The sequence below is a fragment of the Sipha flava genome, unplaced genomic scaffold (assembly GCF_003268045.1).
Source record: "Sipha flava isolate LNK unplaced genomic scaffold, YSA_version1 43_pilon_pilon, whole genome shotgun sequence".
In the NCBI taxonomy this organism is placed as follows: Eukaryota; Metazoa; Arthropoda; class Insecta; order Hemiptera; family Aphididae; genus Sipha; species Sipha flava.
Window position 1 is genome coordinate 1,386 of NW_020273171.1, and position 27,079 is coordinate 28,464.

Sequence of the window (27,079 nt, forward strand, 5' to 3'; positions counted from 1 at the left end):
ATTTTATTATTATCAACTAAATAAGACTAGAATACAAAAGGATAATGTAATTTGATATAAAAAGTCAATATTAAAAGACTGCATTATTATGAAAAAATGGCTAGTAAAAAAAAAGTTATATTAGCAATCATAGTACCGGATTTTTTAAAAAAATATATATATATATATATATATAACATATACAGTTTTACAAATTAATATTACATATAAATTTAAATAGTTTCAAAATGGTCATATTTTTTTAAACTATGAAATGTAGAGTAATTTATAATTTTAATTAGAGGAACACCATATTTAATTCAACACTGTTGACTTTAAATTTTACACATTTTTCAAAAGATAATCAGTAAATTACATTAGTGTCAAACTTACTGTAAAATATCTGATTCAAAAAAATTTTCAGAATTTACTAAAAACTGTACTAAATATTTTTTAAATATATATTGCACATTTAAATTATCAGGTCATCAAGACAGTACTGATCAATCAAAAACATTTTTTAACACTAGAAAAATTTAAAATAACTGAATTTGATTATCCACTGAAAGGACAATTACAAATTAAAATTTACAAAAATCTTACTATAGGAAGTGGCAGTACTTGATTATTTATAGCTGCACGAGGGTTTGCAGTCTTCAGCTGTAACAGGATATTTTTTACCACTCCACGGTGGAGTTAATAAATTAGAAGGAGTTACTGGACCCTTGACCCTGGCCAATTGAATAAGTTCAAATCTGCTTTGTGCTAAATCCTAAAATATATAAATAAAATAAGTAATGTTTTGGCATAGAGGACAATAGTATAAATCAATCAATGATCTGCAGCATATAAATTTTAATTTATACTTATTATTTTGACAAAGAAATTTACCTTACTTACATCTGATCGCAAAAATATAACATAAATACATATAAGAATATTTTAATATTGTCTTAAAAATAAGAACATTACAATATAAGATACTTACATACATATCCATACTGACTAAATGTTGCTGTTTAACATGGGTGCCATCTACTTGTTCCGAATCATTTTCAAAATCAATTTCTTCATATTGATATTCTTCTATAATTACACTCCAGTAAACAGACATCCACTCAACACAATTACATACATTTCCTTCTGATAAACCTGTAAAAAAACATGATTTTATCAAAACTAATAAATTAATATAAAGTACTTTTTATCAATAACTTACCAGAAATGGTTAATGCAATATTTTTATTGAGGACTATAGTAAGGGCAGATGCTGCGAGTTCACTATATGAGTAGCGTAAACAGTTGGAATCCAAACAAGCTAAATCTAAAAGATGAGCTACTTGATTGAATAAATTCTGAGGAAATTGTGGGGTAATAAGACTATCTTCAGCAGTGCTATCATCAACACAAATGAATTGCAACATCAGTTCCACCCAATAATTAATAGAAACAGGTGTTAAACGGAATCGCAAATGCTAAACAAAGAAAAATTAAAAAAATTAATAATAAATTGGTTGATTTTAATTAATTCCATAACTATATATAAATTTAAATTACCATCAATAAGATTTTTTCCATGTCTAATAAATCAGCATCAGTACACGCTCCATCAGTAACATATGCAAACTCAGTTAATTTAGGAGGGTATATTTCCTCCATTTTGGCGGCCATAAATAGACATGTGATTCCTAAATATACACAAAATAATTTAATATTAAATTAACTCACTTTTATATAGCATAAAAAAAAATTAAATGTAATTACCAATGAGTTGAAGTTTTTGTTTAGGAATAGATTCACTATTTGATAGATATCGATCTAAATAATCCATTGCCAAATAATAAGTTTCTCTATGCAACTTATAAACAGATGATACCTAAGGAATATACTTAAATAAATAAACAAAAAAAAAGGTCTATAAAAATATCTTGCAGTTAAATACCTCAATTAGCCAATCTAAAAGAATAGCTCTCATACGAGGTGTAATATGTTCATGGTATTCTTGGTAATCAGGATTTCTGTAGGTTAATGTAGCAGAATCCCTATTACATATCATTTGCCAAAAAGCTGCACGTTTTCCCCATGGAAGTTCTGGCAATGGACAAGGTCTTTCGTTCAATGCAATAGGTTTTTGATTAATGGCTAAATCACGAAATCTAATAGAAAAGTAATAAAATACATTTTATAAATAAGGACACTCTTTAAATATTTATTTTAACTTACTTGCTCCAAGTAGAAACTACTGCATTTACAGCAGTTTCATGAATATTTGAATAACGTGGAGTTGGAACATATGTGGGTGGATCATTTTCAATATTTTTCTTTGGTTCAGAACTATCAATGCAATCTGGGCTTTGTTCATTGTCAGATAGTAATGGGGCTGGTTCACTAAGAGCAGGACTACTGATATCAGATTCAGACCTAGGTATACTTCAAAATTAGAAAAAATATTTTTAAATAATAAATAAATGTTAATATACCTATCGTCTGAAAAATTTGAATGGGATTCAGGCGACAGTACTTGTAACTCAGATAATGGACGTCGTTCTACACTTCCATTATTACCAGCAGTCAGTTGCTGGAAGGAATCACTATTTTCTGAGTTAACTTCAAAAGAATCTGAGTCAGTTCTAACTCTCGAATTTCTTTGTAAATTCATAAAATAGTTATGTTCAGAATCATCCGAAGGCGATGACTGTGTTGAACTATGTAATTTAGATCTAGATAAAATATTTGGAAGGTCAACAGGACTATGATCCACTTTTATCCTCTTGCCAGTTATAGAACCATTGTATAAATAACCTTCAGAATTCTGAAAAATATCAATAGTAAATCATTCAAATTTATAACTAAAATTGCAAGGAACTATTGCATATTTTTAAACTTTTTTTTTGGTCTTTATTTTTAATTACTTAAACCATCAAGTATTATATTAGGAATTATATAATCATGGATTATAATAACAGACACAAGATACCAGCATCATCGATGGTTGTTTTACCATTGATCAAACATGTATATAATCAAATTTGTTATTAGTTACTATTAGTAATAAATTGTAACAACATTAATAAGTATTAATTTAATAACATATTGCACCTATTATAATTCTATAATTATTATTTAATAACTTGGGAATTTAAAATACTTCATTAGTCAGAAAAATATTATTATGATTTCATCCAATATTAAAATGTCTTATGCTTACATTATATAATTTACATAATTTTTTTTAAAGGAGATAATTTAAGTTGAAAATATCCTTACATGTCTTTTTCTTTTAAAAGCTTCATCATTGCTAGATGAATTAGCGTCATTCATTGTCGTTGAGTACGGAAAATTCAATGAATAAATCTGAAAATAAAAATATTAAATGGATAAATAAAAAATAGGTATAATGATAATACCAGCTTTGAATAAATATATATTTAATAAATTAACATTATTAAATTTCTATATGAATCAAAAATAACTTGTCAAAAAATTGATTTATAATAAATAATTTATAAAATAAAAATGTTTAACCTTATGATGTATAATAATTTAAAAAAATAATTATCTATAGAACAATATTATAACACTTAAAAAATAATCAAGGTTTCTTAATAAAGTATTTAAGAACAAACTAATATTAATATGAAGCTTAAGAATTTAATCTAATTAATGCTGTAAAAAAAAAATAAAAAAAATATTGAATTAGGTATACCTAATGTAATATTTTCAACAGCCTTCTATAATGATTGACATCAAGTAGGTACAAACACAGTTTAAGGAATTAAAGTCAACCTCTTATAAACGTATGCTTAATCTAGTATATGAATATAATTAATCAGAAAATTCGGGTAATCAGATCATGAGAATTTTTATTTTTTCAAAAATATTTAAAACCGCAAATAAAAGAATATAAGTGGAGGTTATGAGAGACACGTGAAGACAAGTAGGTAATTGAAGAGATCGAGAAGCCCGGAACTCAAATGAAAAACTAATGTGAAAAAAAGGTGACGCGTGGATAGTCAAATCCAACAAACAACATTGGGCGGGCTTTTGATCGCGGGCGGCGGGAAACAAGCGCCGCAGTACATGGAGGACGCGAGGAAACGGGCGCCAAATGCGTTTTCCCTATTGTCCACCGTCAACCGCGCGCGCTTGCTCTCCTACAAGGGGGCCTCCTCCGGCAGAGGTCACTGAATTTTACTACATGCCTACTTATAATACGTACATGGGTACAAGTATATACAAAGCATTATTTTTCAAGAATGCGTACGCGTACGATGTGTGATTAAATGTTTTTTTTTTTTTAGCACGCGATACACACGAGATGACACGACGCCAATAATTTAACACGTAAGCGTACAATATGGGTGCATTTCGATCATTAATAGAAGTGAACGCAATTGCGTTATAGTCGTCAAGAAACGACTCGTGGCGGAGGATTTCGCATGAGTTAATGGCAAGTGCGCATTTTCAACGAGGAACGTAAGAAAATTTAAAAACAAAAGAAAAAACGAGTCGAAGGAAAATATAATCTTAAAAAGCGGTTATTGAAATATTGACTCGTGGTTTGACTTACGTGTGTCGTGCGGATCGCGGAACGGCGGCAAGTCTCCGTACGCACACGCAGGGACGGAAACCGCGAAACTCGACAACGATACGAGCACACACGATTCGCAAACGTACAGTATTATATTTTTTCGGTTTTCTTATAACGTCAAAAATAATATGAATAAGTTTATAGGCGCACTGGAATATTATAATATATATCCGCGTGATTTTTTAAAATGCGTGACTAAAATGAAAAAAAAAAAAAAAAATCAACTCGTCGAACGCGATCGTTCACACTCGGAGATTGAGAGGAAATTTGCTAACGGTCGACGTCCAAGGGTTCACGGTTAACGAGCGACTGCTCGGGTCGGCAATGAGACAATGATCCCGATGGGGCCGCCGTCGCCGGAGCCAACAGACGGAACCGGTTTCCGGACGGAGGGGCGCGAGGAACGTTGGAATGCTGGCCCCCTTTGCGCGCGCGCGGTCGCTTTGTTGACAATACGGATCAGCTGATCGACCGGCAACAGCTGACCGTCTAGCGCCGTCGTCTACCGCGGTACATCCCGCCTAAAAACAACAAACGACCGCCCGCCTTGCCATCCACCAACCGACTATCGTTTGCCGCCAAAACAAAGCTCCGCGTCAGTGTTTATCAGTAACACACCACACAACGCGCGCGCGCGTTTGGCTCGCCACAAGCACAATGATACACCAACACTGCGTGGGTATCTATCACACACGTACACGGTCATTATTGAGATTATTATAATTTTTTTTTTCTTTCGATGATTTCCGTTCACACACGAGATGTAGGTGATATTATAATACATTTTTTTTAAAACGATTCTGTAAACCATTATTACTGTTATAACATGTAACGATATTATTATGATTTTTTTTCCTATCCGCGGACCGTGCGTGTTTGAACGAACACTGTTGCTCGTTCACCATAATAATATTTTGAATACGGTATGTGCCGTACGACAAAACAACACCAGCATACATGAATGTTATGTTTTAAGGTGTGTAATCGATTGAATTCTACGAAAATCCTAAATGTAAAAACACATTTTAAGAATGTACAACGTGACAACAAGGTGCGCGTGGTTTTGTGACTCGTCAAAATTGAAATAATGATGAGCAAATTAAACCGCAGATAAGCACGGTATTACATATAAAATACCACGTCACAGCTATAAATACCTGATAAAATGTACGAACCAATTGATAATATAATCGTAGATTGTTTTAATGCAAACACATCAACATTATTCGTCATAATCTCGAGATGTGATTGTGCAGTTATTTAATTTACTCAGTGATCATGTATACAGGAGCAAAGCTCTTTTAAAACTATCTACCAAAAAAATTGTCGACCCCTCACACGTACTACACCTATCGACCATACTTAACACATGACAAAATGAAAATAATGTTTACATCAAAAATCTAAATTTCGAATTATATGAATAAAAAAAAAATTTTAAGTGAAAATACATAAAACGTCTTATTAGTATATATTAATGAAATATGAAGTAAAATTCAGGACAGATATTTACAAAAGCGTAAAATTTTTAAAGCTCGCACTGTTCGTAGAGAATAGAAAATATTGCATGTTTTTTTTTTTTTTTTGGTGAGAGTGCGTTTACGTGTGTGTTTGGAACAGAGTTTTTGGAGGGATTCTTTATTATTCTGTTCAGGTACAAACGCATACCTATCGGCTATAATATTATAATATATTATGGTGACCATGTAAGTACATACAAAACACACAAGTTATCAATGAAATCCGAGGAAAAAAATATATTTACTGGCGACTTATTTGGAATGCCCAGGTATTTCTTCTAAAGGTTATCATGAATTAAAACCTAGCGTTGGTCGTTAAACATTACTTGGAAGATACTATACTCACCAAGTCATTATATGTTTATATCCAAAAATAATAAAGTAATTTAATGTTTGTACATGGCTTCAGAGCAAAAATCATTACTCATTCTTACTCATCAAAAGTAATTGTCTTTAGTTTATTACTTGATAAAAATAATTTAAATAAAGAATATATTGAAACTTATGAAATTACAGTTGCGATTATTATTGTAAAATGTAATATGTTATATATTATTATTGATAAATATTGATTTGGTTAACATAAGTCGTATCAGTAAATCATCGTTACGACTCTACATACAAACGTATCACAATAAACTTTTAACTCGAAAATAATATGTGTAAAATATTGCTATTGTATAAAATACACAAATCATCGACCAAATGTTAATTCGAAACTGATTGTTTTCATGGTAATTGGTTTTGAATAATGATGTCCACCAACACTTATCATCGGTTATTTCCAAACAAATTTTCATAACGCACAAGACTCCCCAGTGAGAATATGTAAGCAAAAATTATTAGAAACCAGAGAATGCCATATAAGAATCGATAGGTAACATTTTTGAATCACCTGTTACAGGATGTTTTTTTCTTCTACCACAATATATGAAAACCCGTTGGAGTGGGAAGCGTTCAAAATGTATGTACAAGACGGCAGCTACCAGCAGCATTCCATTTTCAATGTTGTGGTTGGCGCCAATTGGTCTTTGTAGCACAAAAGGGATTATTATTACAAGGCCGACGTGGTCCAGGAACCGTATAATGTACGGGTCTTTTGGCGGCTATACGGAGTGCCTCTTTTTGTCCTTACAGAATAAGAAAGGCAGTATAATATGTCGTCCGGTCCTATATACGGGATATATTGGCGCGAACGCATTATTACATCCTTACTGTTCATACGACTATAACATATTATAATGTAATCGTATCTAATTATTATTGCATGTCTAAGTGACCAAAAGGACGTCCGTTCAGGAGTTATTGTACCATAACATAAATTAGGATGTCTTTGAGCCACTAATATGAAAAAAAATAACATCATATTGCAGTGAGCAATACCAGGTGTTGGAACAACTTGACCGTGGAACAAATTCAAAATTTCTACAATAATGAACTGTATATTATTTTAAATGAAACTAAACGGGATGAAATATTGATTAAAATTAAAAATTATAACAAGAGTTAATATTAACGAGTTAAAAATATTCAAGGATGTTTTTTTATAAATAATTATATCTTTGAATGAAATGTCAATTATATTATAACAGCCAAGTATATAGTTTCAATGCCATTCGATCATTCAACTATAGCAGTATCGAAGTCGTATAAAAAGTTATATAAGGGTAACGACGCCACGTTAATACTTAATGCGTAGGTAACACTGTTTACATTGAAAATATAATATCTTTCAATAAAATGATGAAAATATGGGTATGGTCAAATTGCACTTAGGTAAAAAACAGGTAGTGGTCGAACTGCATTTGGACTCAAAAAATTATTTCAATAAAATTATCATGCATTTGAAGGGGTTAGATTTATTTTATTTAGTTACATTTATTACCACCATTTAGTAATCATTAGCGTGGTTAAAAATTATTGTTTTATACATTACATTATATTATATTATATATATTATTATTATTAGGTATACATTTTTTTTTAATCGTCAAATTTAATTATTGTCATTATTATAATTTTTTTTTGACATTTCGATCATTTTTTGTAGTAATAACTGTATTCAAAAATTCTACCCTGGTAATACGCTTCTGAGTATATATGTTACTATTATATATAATATTATCTACGTTATCTAAATGGCACGAACTAATGCTATTAAATAAGTACGCTGTAGCGTTCTTCAACAGAAAGATTCGTAATATTTTTAGAGGGTTTTCCATTATAACTCTTTTGGAACGAGTGCAATTCGACTATGCCGGAAAATATATGTACATTTATAATTTAATATTCATTTGGACACAGTTTATAGATGTACATGCATAAATTGTTCACTGCCGAACGATGGTTAGTTCTCTCACATGGTCTTTAGAGGTAAATATACTACAACGAACACATGTTATATCCAAAAACCGCCAAAGATTCGCGTGACTTAGCATCGTGGGAGATATAAGCCTCAGGTTCTGTTCAGGAAAGTGTTTTAGACAACTACAGAATTTAAAATTAAAATAATTTTTCCATTAATTACAATTACAAATATTTTTAAATTCAAATTCAATAGAATAGATTTTAAGATCGATAAAATCTTCAAAGTTATAAAATTACGGTTAAATATTTTTTAAACTAGCTAATAAAAAGTACTTTTTATATTTACAAATCAATAAATTTAACACCTAAAAAAAATAGTGGTCACCCATCCGAGTACTAGTAATAGAAGTTGTGACTTAACAAAAGCTGACGAACGATCGCCGCCTTGTCATAATACATTATACATATAATAAATGATTTTCGTTAAATAGATGAATCCGAAAAATAAGGAGAAAATCACTTTACAATGGAATGTGAATATACTAAATCACTTATATATTAGATATTTTTGGTATAGTTAAATACATCTTCAAAGGGTGTAAAATAACTCTAAAAAATAAATAATAATATATTAGTTACAATGCAATAACATAAATATAGTGTAATGACTAACAAAAACTAAATATTTTTACATACATTAATGTTTGTTGAAAACTCAAACGGACACAATGGTGATGGCAGATAAGTTTTATTTTTACTGTCACGTCATCCATCAACGGAAGGTCAGCAAATAAGGTCGAACTTATAAATGGGGCCCTCAATTTTTTTGCTAAACAAATTACATACGAAAAACATTAAACGTGTTAACTATGTGTGCCACATAAATAAGACATTGGTTTTCATAAAATTCCGATAAAATAAGTATATTTTAAGAACTTCGACTGTAAATAGTTTAAGTAAATTATGGTTATTAATTTACAATTAATATATTGGCATGGAAAGTATATTCAAAACAAAAAACTTTAAAGGTATATTATATGTAAATATATTTGCTATTAACAATAAATAGTACATCAAATTTAATTGTAATAAAATCGATCAAAATTAATTAAACTAAAAATTAACGGTGAGTATCTAATGATTTAGCATTTAATTAAATTTTATTAAATATCACTAGAATCACAAATTCAAAGGTACTTTATCATATTTTGATTAATATTCAATATTCAATTTTTGATTCAGTTTATAATATAATAGATTCTAATATAGGAAAAATGCAAATTAAAATTATACTGATGATCATAGTTTATTAGTTTTGAATTTCAATTATAATTTATCAGTAGACAGTGAATAATGTGTATTACATTAAATGTTTCATAATAATATAACAGTTCATAGGGTAAAATAAAATTTTACACAGCCTAAATTAAATAAATTTCAATATATTTTAAGAATATACAGAATAAACAATTTGTGTTTGGTCATTTAGCTAAAATTACGCATGAATGACGGATAGTTTTAACCTACTAGCACGCCACTTAAATAAATGCATTAATTACATTATAGTTTGATTAACCTAACTTAACTAACTTCCTAACTTGACTTCCATGAGCTGTAACGATCAACTGTCGATTGATTAAAAGTTAATAAATAGTAAAGTTTTAAAGAATATTCACGACTATGTATTTAATCGAATAAATTTTACACAAAATTCGTCATTGAGAAATTGATACAAACCAGATGTTTTTTGCATGACTTCCATGTGTTATTAATATGTTTCCTCTTCTTTCCGGCGTAAAATATCGAACAATAAAATGCAAAGATCTATATACTTATTCATACATAAATGAAGATTGGTGAGAGGGAGGAATAAAATATATGTGTATATATATAAACACAACTATTGCAGCACCTAAAAGTAATGGAAACGTGCTACTGACCCTCTCGAGAATAAACTCTCAGAGTTAGATTTTTCATAAATATCCAATATACTATTGCAATATACCACCTGCGGTAGTCGACTTGTCTTTAGCGGGCGGTCGGAGCGAGTATAGTATAGGCAGCTTAATTGTCAGGGGTCGCGTGCCCCAATCGTCATTACTATACGCGCGCAACGTGAAGTGTTTCCCCGCGTAAATTCACGCTTTCAGTCATGCAGCTGTTCCCTAGTATTATACCGAGTGCATACATAGTAGTCATAGTGAATAGTAGTACATAGGCATAATAAAAAAATGTATATATAAAAAAATACCTCAACCAAAACGCACTAGGTGAACTCTTGCCAGCATGCACATTGTATCGGAGGGTAACAACTAACTACGTGCCATTTTTCTCAAACGAAAGGGGTGAATAGTTTTAGAAGTAAATGCGTATTAGATAAAATTACCATCAAAAAAGCCATAGAAAGAGGACTTGTTTCGAAAATTAGATAGGTTAAAATTAGATTAGAGATGAGCATAAGAACTATATACTGTTGGAAACCATGAATATACAAGGTGTTTGATAAAAAAGTAATAACCATTAATTAATACCAAAAACTATACAACACGTACGTTCAAATAAAATAATACATAAAACTTGGAAAGATAAAATTCTTAAGTAATTTTCTTATCAGTTGCACATTTAGAAATTAATAAACAATTATAGTTTGTACATCAAAATTATGTTACTAATAGCGTTATATCAAAGAAATAACCTTTATAATACGATTATAAAAATAAACTAAACCTATTCTAATTGTGTAATTTTCATAACTAAATGTTATATAATATATGCAATTTGAATACATATTTAATACATTATGTAAAAACACATATTTTTACTTCTCTCAAAGTTTCTCAAAAAAAAAAAAAATGTTACAAGTACCTACATGATTAAATATCAGAATGTACCATAAAAAACATATTCAATGCTTTTAAAAACTATGAAGGGGTCATTTATTCATATGCCGTACAACTACATAGTGCTTGATCAAAATCCTCCAGGTGTAACGAAGGAATAATAACAAGGGGTTGTTCCAACATAACAGAACCGACAGATGGATGCTTTCAATTCCGGTTCGACTTTTATCGAAACTAGGACAAAAGACGGTCTACAACACTAGCCACATGTGGATGTGCTTAACTAAAATGTTAAATGGTCACTAGCTCTTTTTATTGTTTAGTTTGTGCACCACCTTTTATGGTTCAATGTGTCTGAATTTGCATAAACTCAATAGAATCTTGGCACTGGCACGTGTCACATTTAAAATGTTTGATTTTTCACTGTTATAAATATCATAACTATATTGTAATTCATAATAAGTAAATGTCGACACAACTTAAACTCATTTATTTTTGTAAAAATAGAAAATTCACTAGATAAGAATATTTTAATATGAAATATAAGCTGATACTTAGTTTTAATCAACATGAAAATTAATAAAAAATACTAATAATGAATATCAAAAAGTAAAAATAATATGCTACGAAATTATAGCCATCATTAATTTTAGTACGTAACAGCATTAGCTAACTAACAATATAATCTATAGCCACACTCAAAATGCAGTTACTGCTATATTTCCTAAACATATTTTTCCAATATATATAGGAAGATTAAAATTCTATATTAGTCAATATCAGGGTCTTTTTTAAGTGATTAAACTACTAAACTGATAATATTTCTTTAACTCCAATAAATAGTTATTAAATTATGTAATTTTAGATATTTTAAAAAAATTAACGCTGTAAATATAAGGTTTATAGATTATTCATATCTTTGTATGAAAATATTATTTAGAACTGACTGCTGTATCTTATCCTGAACTATATTAAGTCCATATCGTAAACAGATAATGGTGGTAACACTCAAAAGTGACTTCAATAAATAATAACAACACTAATGAACTACTTTCATATGTATAAAAAATAAATAAACAGATCTTCCAATAAAGCCCTTTATAAATAAATAAATAATTTAGTTCTTAAAAGATCCTCAAAATATACTTTATAATATAATATATATTATATAATACTCTATAAATCAATATACATATGTAATGAATTAATTATAGTAAATTAGTTGAGAGCTAAATAAACATAGTTAAAAAATACACAATAACATTAAATAATTAACCAAGAAAATTGTAAATAATTCAAGTCTTAGACATTTAATTCAACTATGAAATAAATAGAAAATAAAAAACAATAATAGACATTTTAAACTATTCTTCTTAAAAGAGCAAACTGGTTTACATATTTATAGTTAATTGGATATGATTCCTTAGGCAATTGAGAAATGTTTTTAAGAAAGAACACGTGTCATGTTGACAAAAACAAGTAAAATTTGTTAAATTGATACATAAGAATTTTAGGAATTTATTAATTATTATTTATTAAATTATTTACACTATTCCACTAAATTTTTTTGTATTTTTACATATTTTAGAAGATTAGACATTAACCCTTTTTATGTATTTTTAACACAAATTAATAGTTAAAAGTGTAAACCAGCACAACCGGTTTAATGTGCTAACAAGATTTACTGTGTTATGGCAGATTATATTATGCATGAAAAAGATTATAAAAATGAATGCACACGTGCATTTTAGTTAGAGGGTTATCGATCGAGGGTTATGGTCAACTAAAGGGAGATAGTCAGCTACCACTGCACCTGGATAGTAAACCCTGGGTTAAAACGCAAAGGGGAATTTTGGCGCGCTTTTTTACTTTAAATATATGTATACATAATATATAATGATATATATATATATCATATTACATATGTAAGTAGGTAGCAAAAAAACTGTATGTGTAAACTTCATACGGTATCCAAAGAAATCGATAGAAAATTATTAATAAAATAGATTAGTATATAAACTCTATTCAAATAATGTTTCGTAAATGAAAGGAATACAAGTCAAATAAGTAATAAAATAAACAAATATACATAATCGTACAGACATTAAAAAATCTTATAAAATAGTTATTATTTGAGTGATGATATAAACATTATACATAAACATAAGATATAAACGAAATAATTAATATATAGAGGTTTTTTTTTATATTATAAATTAAATTTGATAGCCAGATCATTTATTACTCAGATAAATGAAACTAATATCTAAAATTACTAATAATTTTTAAGTGAACTAAATAGTTACGATAAGTGTAAACTAATTTCATGATTTATAAATATTCAAAGTTATTTTATAATTTAAAAATTAATTTTTTTTTTTTTGTAATTAATACTAGTCTTACAAACCATAACTCAAGTTTTTTGAGTTTAAGCCACTACGACGTACGACCCAAGATTTACACCCGTCGCGACCGTTATTTTTCAAATGAGTTTTCTTTTGTATTTAGGGAGAGCCCCCAAACCGATACCGACTGGCTTTACCGGAACAAAAGAGGGAAGACGCACGTTTTCTTTCCCGTCGGCTTGGGAGACCCTTGTAGACATGAAATTGTATGGTTCTACTTACCGCCAATATTTCCCCATTTTAATTTAGTTGTGGGTCGAAAAAAATGTTAACGATAAAATAGGATAACGTAAATCTTGATTACCCTTATTTCAAATGTGAAAGATTTATAACCGAAATTTTGGTTACATTTAAAATATTATAATATAAATTTATATCCATATATATTTATGTAATAAAACACAAAATTATAAATATTATAATGATTAAAATAACCATTGATAATTTAATAATAAATACATTAACTAAAAAAAATAATTTATGAATAAAATTTAATTTTTAATACATTGTGAAGTGTAATGAGTCATTACTAATGACTATACACAGTAAATATGTATCTTTGAAAATTATATGTGATCGTGAATTAAAGGCCTTTATTTTAAAGTTAAATAATTAACAACTATATTAAATATACGAAATAATACACTAGTAGAGAATAATCTAATACAAAAAGATAAAAATAATACCTAATATCTGTATACAATAGATACAATACATAATATAGCTTATTATGAAATGAATGTTTGGTTTGTAGTTTATTTCAACACTCGATGAAAAATATTGATTTTCCTAATACTAATTTGTATTTTTGACTCACTCAACGGACCCAAAAATATCCGCCATGTCAACATAAGCAAAATTAAGAGTGAAGTTCGGTGTGTATGAGCCGGTCGGCGGGGGCGTTTTTACAGGATGGCATATTATTGAAATGAATGAAAAAAAAATGACAGGTATTTACAAAGAGCCCACGAAAGAGTTCATATAATATTATTATATGTAATGTACATATATACGGGGCGCTTAAGTGGCAACAATGTAGCGGATTGATCGGTTATTCATTCAAACAAGTGCGGTGGAATGTCCACTGGGAGCATCGAAAAGAAAAAAAACGGACACCAATAACTATTGTAGCCATAATAAATTGCTACGGTCACCGCATGAACGAAACTGTAAAATGCATGGCATATGATATGTAGCCTGTTTGAGTGTGGATTTTGTTGTTTTCTTTCTCTCTCTTTTTTCTTCTCCAAGACTGAATCTCACGAGTGTTGTAATACCTGATTTGTCCATCAGACCGGCTTTATACATTCGTTTTCTCGGTAAAGATGAATAACACACACTTGCGTACGCACAAGTAAATTTGTGCGTGTGTGCGAGTGTATTGGGAGGGACAGGAAGCTGGACCACATCGGTCTCACACGAAGAATACATAACAGCTGTGCACAAGGTTGAATACATACTTTTTGTGTCGTTAAAAACGCGCGCAAATTTACCGGATGGAATCTTCTATGATCTTTACCCAAGGCCAAGAGGAGTATTTATATTTATATGCATATACATTATATACAATGTGCGCATGCAAAAATGATTATTATTCTTAATTTTATGATATATTCAAACAAGATCAAGTGAGACCTGAAATTCAAATAGTTCAACCATCAGTGTATCGTCAGTATCACTATTTTTCTCTCTTTCGTTTTTGTACCATATTATCTTGACAGCAATTATGCTTTTAATATTACCTAACAATGTTGACCAAATCAAGGCATTGCATATAATATAAGACTAAAAATATTCATTGAAACGATTTGAAAAATTGAACTGTATCATTTAATTTTAGACACATCCATTAATCAAATAAATAAAACCTAGTTAATTCAAACAAAATTATCGGTTCGTTTTTACCGCCTAAAATAAATTCAAAAGAAGTATTCCGACTATGTAAAAATTTAGAAACATTTGTATTCACGTTGCCACACACTAACGCACGATTACATAGCTCGGCGTAGTTATGTTTAGTATCTTTATTTAATAAATATTTCATATTATTATATACAAAAATTATCAAATTATAACTTCAAGTAATATAAATTAATAATTTTAATTTTAATTTAAAATTTAAATATTATCCAATAACATTATATAATTCAAAATATCTGTAGTATCTGGAATGAAGGTTATGTTATTTATTATGATTTGTAATTAATTGTAGCTATTTCAGAAGACTTGAAAAATATAAAATGCCATTCACCCCGGACCATGAATAAAATATTATTTTTGGTTCTACATCTCTATTCCCCCTCCACAGTATCACCGATCATAGCCAGAACCGGGACGGCATCTTGATAAATCCAGACGAAAAAAAATGGTAACTTAAGAATGCCGCTTTACGGGTCTATTCATTTCTATTCTGAAGGTCGACGCTATGAGAGGTAAAAAGAAGCATATACACAACGAACAAAATTAATAAATATATAAATGGCTAAGAGGGGTCTTACAGAGAACAAAAGAAGGCGAGAAGGAAAAAGAGAAAAATCAAACCAGACCATCAGACACAGTATTGTCAGCTGATGTAGTAGTCCGTTGCTATGTATGTGACGTCACGACAGCTGTCGGCGAAAACAAATCTTATATTGGCAAAGAATTTTAATTGATAAATTACAATAATATGACAAATGTAATTTGATAAAATTATAGGCATAATCTTTATTTATGAATCTAATAAATAAGTAAATCATGTTGAAAATAATGTGTTCAAATAATAATTCAAACAATATGGTTTTAATAGTGTTAACTAACACTATACCGTTAGAAGTTTTAAGGATTTTATAAAAAAAGAATTATGCAAATTAGTCTTACTTTAGAGTGTGTAATACATAAATTAATATTCAATAGTATTTTAATACATTGACATTTAGCACTTATTTGTTTTCATTTATGGTCTTTATAAAATTAATACTAAATTGTTAAACATTTCTACAGCAAAAATTAAAACGAAATGATTTTATAAATATAATTACTTAGTTATTTTCGTAAAACATTTATACTAACTACTAAAAACTATTAAAAAAGAACAACAGTTTAAGAATTATTTATAGTACAAAAAACTATTTTGAGATTATTTGTACAATCTAACTTTATGAATATTAAAAATTGGAAAATAGATTTTAAAAAACTTACATAGTACATAGTTTAATATAAATTATATACATAATACATAGTTTAATATAAACATAGAATTAAGTTATAAAAGCTTTTAGTAACCTAACTACTACCTATTTAGTCCTTAACTATTATATTTTATTTTTTAATTAGTTAAAAAATAAAATATATAAACAATACGATACTATGGGCTAAAAATTTGCCACCCCAATTATTAAATAGAATAGTATTTTAATCCATTTGTATTTTTATACAATTTTTTTTCCTTTGGGGAATCCACCTTTTCTTAAATTTTATAAGATAAAAACAAATATCACGAAAAAGATTTCGAGTAGATTTTTAAAAAAAAAACCCATTACATCGATTGAAAATAGTCTAAATTAATACGTTGTGCATGTTATAGTAATAAAAGATAAATCAGGGCATTCAATTATCTAATGAAGAACAAAAAAAGAACGTGAGTTTATCGAATTGTTTTTAGAACCAAATGATGAATTTATTCCAAAATAATAATAAACAAATTGAATACTATAGTAAATATTTAACAATATAGACTTATATTTAAAAAAAAAACATAAGTACGTTTATATATATCCAAAGGAAAAAAATATATAGTTTGATAAAATATACTCGGGCGTTTATTTAAAATATGATTGAAAGACTTGTAAAATATAAGAACAATTTGTTACTGTCTTCAAGATATTGTGTAAAAACTAGGTAGATTGACATAGGTAAGTAGATTAAAATATCGTATTGTAGTATAAATTGTATATACAAAATATTGTAGACATTAAATTACCATGAGAACAGAAAAACCGGAAACATTTTACAATAGGTGACATACCGAATTTGAAGGCGTGTGAACACGGATGCAGTATAATAAGCAAGCGTTGGATTATTTACTGCGCAGTTTTTGATGAAATAACACAATACATTAATAATTATTAAACTATAATTTAAACAGGGTGGTAATATTCATGGTGCTAAAGCTATTACATTACGCCCAAATGGGAAAAAAACTACAACAAAATAAACGGAAATCATCAACTGAAGGGTGCATGTAATTTCAAGGAAGACATCGAAGATTATAAATATATAATAACAGTTAAAAATGTAAATATATGAATATTTATTTACTTCAAATGTATTAATTCAATGAAAAGTAATAGTAACAAAATATTAATAAATTATTTAAGCGTATTCTTATTTTTATATTTTGTTATTCATTATTAATTAAGATATCGTTTATATGCACATTAACTATTGGCTTAAAACTATAAAAATAATGAGTCAAATATTATAAGAATACTACCGATGTTTAGACATTATTATTTAACATATAAGATAAAGATGCACGTGTTATTAATTATCATATTAAAAAAAAAAATAAGAAAATATCTTAAAAATGAGTTATATTGTCCTGATTCTAAAAATTATTTATTTAGTATGAATATTGAAAATATGTTCTATCCTTAAAATACTAAAAATAAAGTAAATTTAGCTACATACCTACAATACTGTACCATAAAAATGTATATATAAACATAAACAAATATATTTTTTGACAGTAAGAGAAAGGGATTGATACCTTGGTGTGCCACAGCAGTGACCTTTATAACCTGTAATAACTAATAACCAATTTTTAAATAACATTTTATGAGCATATCTTATTACAAATAAAATATTTACAAAATTTAAAATTATTACAAATATATACATGTTATAATAACGTTTAGGTTGGTACCTATTTAATGTTATCATTTTAGCTATAAGAATATATGCTACATTAAGAATTAGAACTACTATAAACCAAATTATAATTATTTATCAGCAATTATAAACAAGATAATCAACAATAAATTTAATAAAACATAGTTTTTTCACAAATGTTTATATATTATGAGGCAATACATTTTTTTTTAGGACTAAATAATATATGATCAAATGTTTCAGTATTTACAAAAATTATACAAAATGTAGAACTTCAAATAAATAACTGTTGTTTATTTTCAATAATTTCATCAACATATATCAAATTAAAAAAAAAAAAAAAAAAAATTATAATTTCTACTGGAAATATTTTTTTTAGGCGTTACATAATTTTTAATTTTTAAATAAAGAAATGTTATATTAAATGTTAAATTTAGGTAAAACCAAATAATTATAATCAGAAGAGTTAATTTGATTATTTTATATTTTCAATAGTAAAAAATAATCTAATAACAATAAGCTATAATATCCTTGAATTGTATATAATTATAATATAATTAGGTATCAATTACATAATTTATTTTATAAGGTACATCTATAAAAGAGTTAATGTCAAACTGTAAGAAATATATTATACTAAATAGGTATATACCAAATTTATTCAAAATATATGAATATAATTGTACGTTATATTATTTTGATTATTTAATGGTCAAATTGGGTATAATTTTGAATTATTTTGGTATTATTATTTGGTATTAATTGGGTATTATTTTGGATACTCCTTAAAAATGAAATAGTAAACAAAAGATTGAAATAAATATTTTAGAATTATTCACAGTTTTACTATTAGTTTTTATTATATGACTTGAGTAACAATCATATTATTTCAATTTAAATATTTTAAGTTTTTATAACTATACCCATATTTGTAAAACCGTATGTTATATTTATTAACTAATAAATAATATACCACTAACTAGTGGCATATTTAGTTTTATTTTTATTTATTAATTTTGGGAGAAGGGGGAATTTCCTCTTAACAAAATTTTTCAATTCATCTATATATTTTATAGCAACTTCATAGTAACTATATATATTTTACTAATTTTTATTGTACAATCATACATTTTTAATTTACAAAATTAATGAAATTAAATACCTACATAATAATAGAAAATGAACATAATATAATGAAAGTATTTATATTAAATTTAAATTTAATCATTACAACCAAAATTGTCAGATGTATAAATAACTACTACTAATAAAATTAATAATTCATGAAATATGATAATAATGATAATATGAGATTCTACAATTTTTAGGGTCAAAGCTTATTTTTATTTTTTTTATGAAATATCGTGGAAGGGGAAGGGGGACTGAGTCCTGCTTAGCCCCTCCATAATTATGGTCCTACCATTAACCTGTAAGAAAATACATAAAAATAAATTCTACAATAGAAATGGTCAGTTTCATGTTTAAAACTACAATTGTTGAATAAGTAATAATATTAAAATTAATATTTCAAACACATATTGTATGCAGTGAATGAATACATTTATTATTGATTTAATAGTATTATTTACAAGTGATGGTTTTCCAATTTAAAATATTCACATGCTTGAAAAAATAATACTAAATTCTTGTAGTATATTGAATGAGTATTAATTGAATGTATTCTGTCATTTTACTTTCATAATACTTTAAGGTTCAATAGCTTTAGGTCTAATATCCAATATAATATGTAAAAAATTATATAATAAATCAATAAAGATATATGGTACACATTAATATGTTTATACCATAATCCATTTTAATCCAAAAATATTGTTTTAAATAAGTAGTTGCTCTCGTGAAAGAGGATAGTTGAATAGATTTGATAATCATCAAATTACATTCCTAATAGTTAAATTCTTCATGATTTAAGTGTAATTTAACAACCACCTGATTAGAATTATATATTGATGTATATATATATCTGATATACAATTTTCTGCAAATTTGGGAGGATCATGACTAGATGAGATTCTAGCATATTTTCTTATTTTAATGTATTCAATAATTAATTACTTCATGACCCTGGTTGATTAGTATATAAAGTCATGAACTGTTCAAGTTATATGTATGCAGTTTTATGAAGATAGTGGCAACTGGAAGGAAGTATATTTGAATCACGTAATTCACAGAAATATTAATGGGCATTTTTTATTTTTTTTTTTTGTTTTGTTTTGAATTTAATTTTTAAATTGTATTAATGAGGTTGATATCATATAATATGAATATAATTGGTATAAAAATGATACAGAGTTATATATTTACTGTACATAACAATTAAATACCTATTATTTATCCATTAAAAAACTATGAATTCACCTTTTGGAAAGCAGTGAAATTTTGTTAGGATAAGTGGTGTAAAAATATAAAATGTGAGTCAAGAAAAGTTCAAGTTGTCATTGTATGAAGATGGGTATGTACATTTTAATCTTATTAGAAAAAAAACAAGCCAACAATTAATAGATAAGTATTTAACTATTTTAAAATGTATTTTTTTGTATACCTATACTCATATAGTAATAAAATAATGAATTAAAAAAAAAAAAAATGGGGTTGAATACTAACAAATCTTTTGTTTATAAGTTTAAATTTAAATAAAATTAATTTTTATAAGTGTGTAAATTTAAAAAATTAAATTTTTAATAACATTATGTTTCTGCAAAAGTTCAATTAATCCATATAATCAAAATTTATTTTAAAAGAAACTTTGTCAAAATAATTCACTAAATTAATTTGAAAGCTTATTTTACATATATACTGTACCTACATTATATAAAACCATAAAAGCAACACAAAATGTTTTTGTAATAAGTGAACTAAACTGTTTATATTATACAGTGTATAAAATACACTAATAATTAAATAATTATTATAGTAATTTAGACAAAAAAGATGTATTTATAGTTCATACATACCAAAGATAAGAGTTACATAAGAAACAATAAGATCTTAATTGTTAAATTACAATAAGTATTAATAATACTTATTTAAAATCCGTTTAATACAATTTTAGGAAATTAAACCAAATATTAAATTCAATGGCTGTTATCCTAAAAATACAATCGTAAAAAAGAATAAAAGAAAAACACATTCATCCTTCTCTCATTTATAAAATTAAAATGCACAGATCCCTCAAGCTCCAAAACCATAACCTCAAAAGGTATGATAGATGTATATATCTACTATAAGATAGCTCTTACTGGTCCATGTTAGTAAAATGAGTTTTAAAAAAAATTGGGCTTTTATAAATGTGGTAAACAAAGAATTCCATGTTTTTAAGATTGTTATATATTAATATATTAATATATTTTAAATTATTTGATATTATAAATAAAATAAAATTAAATATAAGAGGATCCGTTTTAAAATATATAGTTATTTTTAATAAGAACCATTATATTGAAAATATTGTTTTTAAATAAAAATACAATTATCAAACAATACTAATAATTTAAGCTTGAAACCGTAACTAATTTGATAGTTTGTAGATATTTATGCATAATACTTAGCAATTTTTATAATATATTTTAGAAAAACAAATTTTTTAAATAATTATTTTATAAAAACAAACATTATTCATTAATACTTAAATACAGCTAGTCAATAGCTGAGCATATAACACACTAATATTACAAGATAAATTCATATTACCTTTAAAAGTATAATTAGAAATATGTTAAATTACATATATAAATTTAGAATATAATTTACTTCCCATAATGTTTTGATTATTTAACAAATCTACACAAAGTAATAGAATATTAATCACTACTCCGTTTACAAAAATGTAAATTTATACTTCTATAAATATTGTATCATTACCAGTTTACCTATATAAAATATAATTTAAAAAAAAATTAAAAATTTAACTAGGATTTTCTAGAAATTATTTCACTAGTATACAGGAAACAACAAGAATTTTTAAATTACATTTGTTTGACATATTTTGTCAGATCTTTCCATTTCACTCTTTTTATACCTTATATGATTTTGAATAATTTTTTTGTATTTAAATACCATAGTAAAAAAAATTCATTATCTTATTTGTCTTTACCACAATATACCATTCGACACAAATATTGTAGTATAAACGTAAAGTATGCATATTTGAAATAATAAAGTTTTAAATTTATAATATAAAAAACACCTGCAGTCATGGTATTTTTAAGCCTATTTAAAATTAGTATCTATTAATTAGAAATAATTAAAATGTAGAAGTACTATTAAATTACACAAATTAAAGTGATGTTTCATACAATTTTTTTTAATTTCAAATAATATAAACAACAGAATATAATACCGAAGGGATGATTATAAAACAAAAACCAATTGAGATGGACAATGAACAAGCATTAAAAGTGGGTGCATCCCTTAAAATAAAATACTTGGTATTGGGCACCTATACAATACAAGAACATGAAAATTTATTTAGGCGGGTGCTAAATTCAAACTGAATCAACCCTTTAGGTTCGATAGGTATTTACTATCGACCAGAGACTTTTGGTGATTGGAAATACCACATGAAAAAGCTTTTGAAAAACATACATTTACCGACCACATGTGTCGTGGTATCCGACCGAAAGCAGTAGGACCCTCCACTGAGTAACGTGAAAAACATGTAAATATAAAACTGCTCGCGTGCATATAGGCGGATACGAAAAAAAAAACTTACCACGAGAACGATGAGGTTTCGTTATATAGCTAAGGTGTAGGCGGTAGGTACGGCAAAAGTTTTGCGGCTGAGTTGACTTGAATGGTGGTGTGGTTCGTCGCTGCCTGCGTCACAATCGGAAAATACCGCCAAGGCAGTCGACCTCCAGCCCGTAGAGTTTGTTGTTGTTTCGGTGGTTTTTTTTCCCCTCTTCTTTTCTTTTTTCTCGTTTTTCGTCGTCGTCGTCGTCGTCGTCGTCGTCGCAAGACCACAATATCGTTTCGTAACGTAATATATTGGTGAGTATTATATTATTATATCACATGCGATTACCGACGAATCAGCTGTGCAGCAGAGCGTGCGTGAGTGCATCAGTCGTAATATCATCGAATACACCATAACCGTTGAACGGATAACACGATACGCGCTAGTCGAAACCGCGGGAATGTATTTTCATGTTATGCTATAATAATAGTTGTGCGCAGCGCGGACATGGAGAAAAATATTGCGCGGGAGAAATGGTACGCGGTAGCGTCTTTGCGCGGGAAATTCCGCGAACCCTTGGAACACCGCGCCAAACCCTCCTCGTCAACGAGAACTGCAGCAGCAATATTCCCGTCCCTGCGTCATCAAGATAATCACACCGCCCCATCGTTAGTCCCCGAATCCCGAGCATTGTTGCCGGCGGGCGGCTACACAATCCGAACCGCGCAAACGGCTCATTATACGTGTTTTATATGCGTTGTACACGCGCTACGCAGTCTTCGCGACTGTCGGGATGTATAGCCAGGTGTGGGCAAGCGTATACGTATAGCGTATTCCAAATATCAGACCCTATAGGGTCTGACATTTGGAATTTTTCGTAATACACACTAAATTTTAAATTAATACTCGTAGCCTGTGTCATTGTGATGCGATCTGCAGTAAAAATTAGCCTATAGCTTCTGAGAATTGATTTCAACGCGTAATGGAAATAATTTTTTACATACTTAGCACAATCCATTCTTACGATATTTACGTACGTATTTGACATCGGTACGCCATTGATTCCAACAGGTAAAACATATCTTTCGAAATTTTCGCTTTTCTACGGTATAGCTGATGTATGTGTAATAGTAATGCTGTATAAGTATAGGATATAGGAGCGGTTCCACGGTTAGAAAACTGTAGGTTAGGCTATTTCAAGGGGCCACTTATTAGGGCTGAAATTGGATTATAAATGTATAACTTGTAACAAAATAACACAATATAATATGAGTTTTTAAAGTTAATTCATAATTCTTGAAAACATTAACATTTATTTAATGAAGGATACCGTCTTACACGAGGTCCGGCATAGAGATGTGTTTTACTGTATTGTACAATTGAATCATTGGAGTCATTTGGAGGGTAGCAAATGGGGCATTTTTCCCAGTCTAGTATTAACTTCAACCTATATTCAGCACACTAAAAAATATAAGAAGTCTCGAAGATCCCAATTTTGTTAACAAATATTTACTGTTGACCAGCTGACCTCCTGAACCCCCCTCCCCTTAGATCCGTTGCAGATAGAAAGGTGTTGTACGTAGAACGGGCGTGCTCAGGAATTTCAAGTGGTATTGCCGGTAGTGGATTAAGTGTACGTGTTTTATCCTATATAGAGAGAAATTCTTCGTGAACCTTCGGGGGTTGTCCGGAATTCAAGAACAGCAAAAAACAAAAAATAACAAAGAAACCTATAATTTTCGCGGTTTTTTTTTAGATTAGTTAATTTAACATTTTTTCAGCTATGGAACCTTCTCCGGAACCACCAATATCAATTAATCCACGTTCTTAGCCACCTAAGCATGAAACATTTACTCATATAATAAATACCTTTTTGTTTTCGTATAGTTCAATAACTGAAAATCAGCTAACAAAAAATCAGAGTTATTTATTATTTTTATAATCCATAACGGCTTCGTCGTCTGTTTTCTATGTTAATGATAACTCATATAAAATGTGAATCTCAAATTAAAAAGGAAGGTATTTAAGTATGTATTCAACGAATAATGATTGTGGACGAGAAAGAGATTTATGAATATTATATAGATTGATTTTTCCTTTTTGACACGTATTTAGGTACGTGTATACATACAGGCTCTCCACTCCTCGATCAAGATTACATAAATCTATAAGCGTCTTGAAATGGTAAATATTGGTCAATAGCGTGTCTTGGTATGATGCAACTACACGGCACCACGGCCGATGATGAATGATAGTACTCAGATGGCGATTATGCGGCGATTATTCAATAAAATTAACGGCCTACGACCAGCTATTTATGTCATATTATGTGTAAAATTATTTACATTCATAAATTACCGTGGAAAATAAAATTGTTTTTGTCAATACGGTGAGTATTCGTAATAAGTTGACAATAAACACTACCCATCTGCTGTACAATATTTAAATATATCTACCTACAGTAAAAATATAAAACACCAAAATAATAGTGTGTACTTGCATATTCTACCACCACATTGTGCACCAATAGGTATTTTAAATGCACGATTAATATCGGTGTTCAGTTCAAAACGAACTTCATGAAAAAATAAGCGATCAGCGTAATGTACTCTTTAAATTGTAATTTTAATCTTCAAGAAGAAAGTGTGCCTGGATGTTACATGAGTAATTCAAGACAAGTTCTCATAAAAGGACAAAGCAATTTCATCTCGTACGTATTAATTATTTAACTGTTCGACACGATGTGGTGAATAGTTAAACGAGTAGGTTTTTTTTCCTCTGACTAAACCAGCTATTGCAATTATCAATACTATAAGCCATGAAGCCATGTAGTATGTATCGTGTATAACATGCATAGGATAATATTCAACGATTTCGGACGATAGATACGCAATGAGATTAGGAAAAAATTCTATCGAAAGTAATAATAAATCTATCAGACGAATAATGCGGTGAGATTTAAATTTCGCGGTACACACGTATTGGTGTTTGTATGATACTCGGTATGCAAATAATATTATAATACGATATGTTCTATAACGCCAAATCACCGCAATGAGAATAGATAGTATTTTGCATTTGTTTATTTCCATCAAATCGTTCAGACAGTTTTAATTTAAGGTTAGTGTTGTAGGGCGGGAAAAAAACGCGAACACGGAAGCTCATGCTACAGAGGTTAGAAAACATAATACGAGGTATTCCATGAAAATCGTTTGAAAATCGCGCGATTGATATGAATGTTTTTGGCTAAAATTTTATTTTCAATATTTATAAAATAATAGTTTTTAACGTAACCCATGAAATAGATAATGTTTTTTCTATTTAAGCATTAATACGAGTTGATATAAAATCTTACAGATCAAACAGGATACACGATTTTGTTTCGCTATTAGACATCGATTTCTTGCGCGTTTTTTATATGGGACGAAAATATATATTTATTAATTTTCGTGAAAATTTACTTAAAAAGACACCGGTGTCGAAATCCCTCAAACCTTGATTTTCTATTGCTTACCTATAACTTATGTAGAAATATTTTTCATTGTGTGCAAAGCAAACGTATTATTAGAAAATATGTACCTGCCGGCCACCTTTTACGAAAATGGTAAATATATAGGTACTATAAAAATAAATATATATATTATATAAAACTTTATTTTTTGAAAACACAGAACGTGTTAAAATATCAGTTAATCGTATTAAAATGTATTTACATTTTAGTAACCGTTTTTATATCCATTCTAATCATAATACATTTATGGTTCACCGTTCACATATAATGAAAACTAAACAATTATAAATCTCGATACAGTAATAGTTTGATAAACAAATACTTGTATTATTTTTGTACAGGCCCGACGAGAAGGGAGGAT

At 28.2% G+C, this 27,079-nt stretch overlaps 1 protein-coding gene across 5 annotated transcripts; it reads right to left on the bottom strand.

The window, feature by feature from the left end:
- Positions 1-280: 280 nt before the first annotated feature.
- LOC112689359 (G1/S-specific cyclin-E1) lies at positions 281-23,707 on the bottom strand. 5 transcript variants are annotated; one of them, XM_025563038.1, is made up of 11 exons: positions 23,244-23,707; positions 3,247-3,333; positions 2,460-2,791; positions 2,203-2,400; positions 1,922-2,135; positions 1,744-1,855; positions 1,537-1,667; positions 1,199-1,454; positions 968-1,131; positions 871-881; positions 671-751 (listed from the first exon to the last, which is right to left on the bottom strand). In XM_025563038.1, exons 2-10 carry the CDS (start codon positions 3,298-3,300, stop codon positions 876-878), a joined length of 1,467 nt encoding a protein of 488 aa, XP_025418823.1. In that variant the 5' UTR covers positions 3,301-3,333; positions 23,244-23,707; the 3' UTR covers positions 671-751; positions 871-875. The 5 variants fall into 5 exon arrangements, with proteins under 5 accessions (XP_025418821.1, XP_025418820.1, XP_025418818.1 ...); XM_025563036.1 differs by lacking the exons at positions 871-881; positions 23,244-23,707 and adding an exon at positions 6,986-7,136 and having other exon boundaries at positions 281-751; XM_025563035.1 differs by lacking the exons at positions 871-881; positions 23,244-23,707 and adding an exon at positions 3,686-4,298 and having other exon boundaries at positions 281-751.
- Between the last annotated feature and the right edge of the window lie 3,372 nt (positions 23,708-27,079).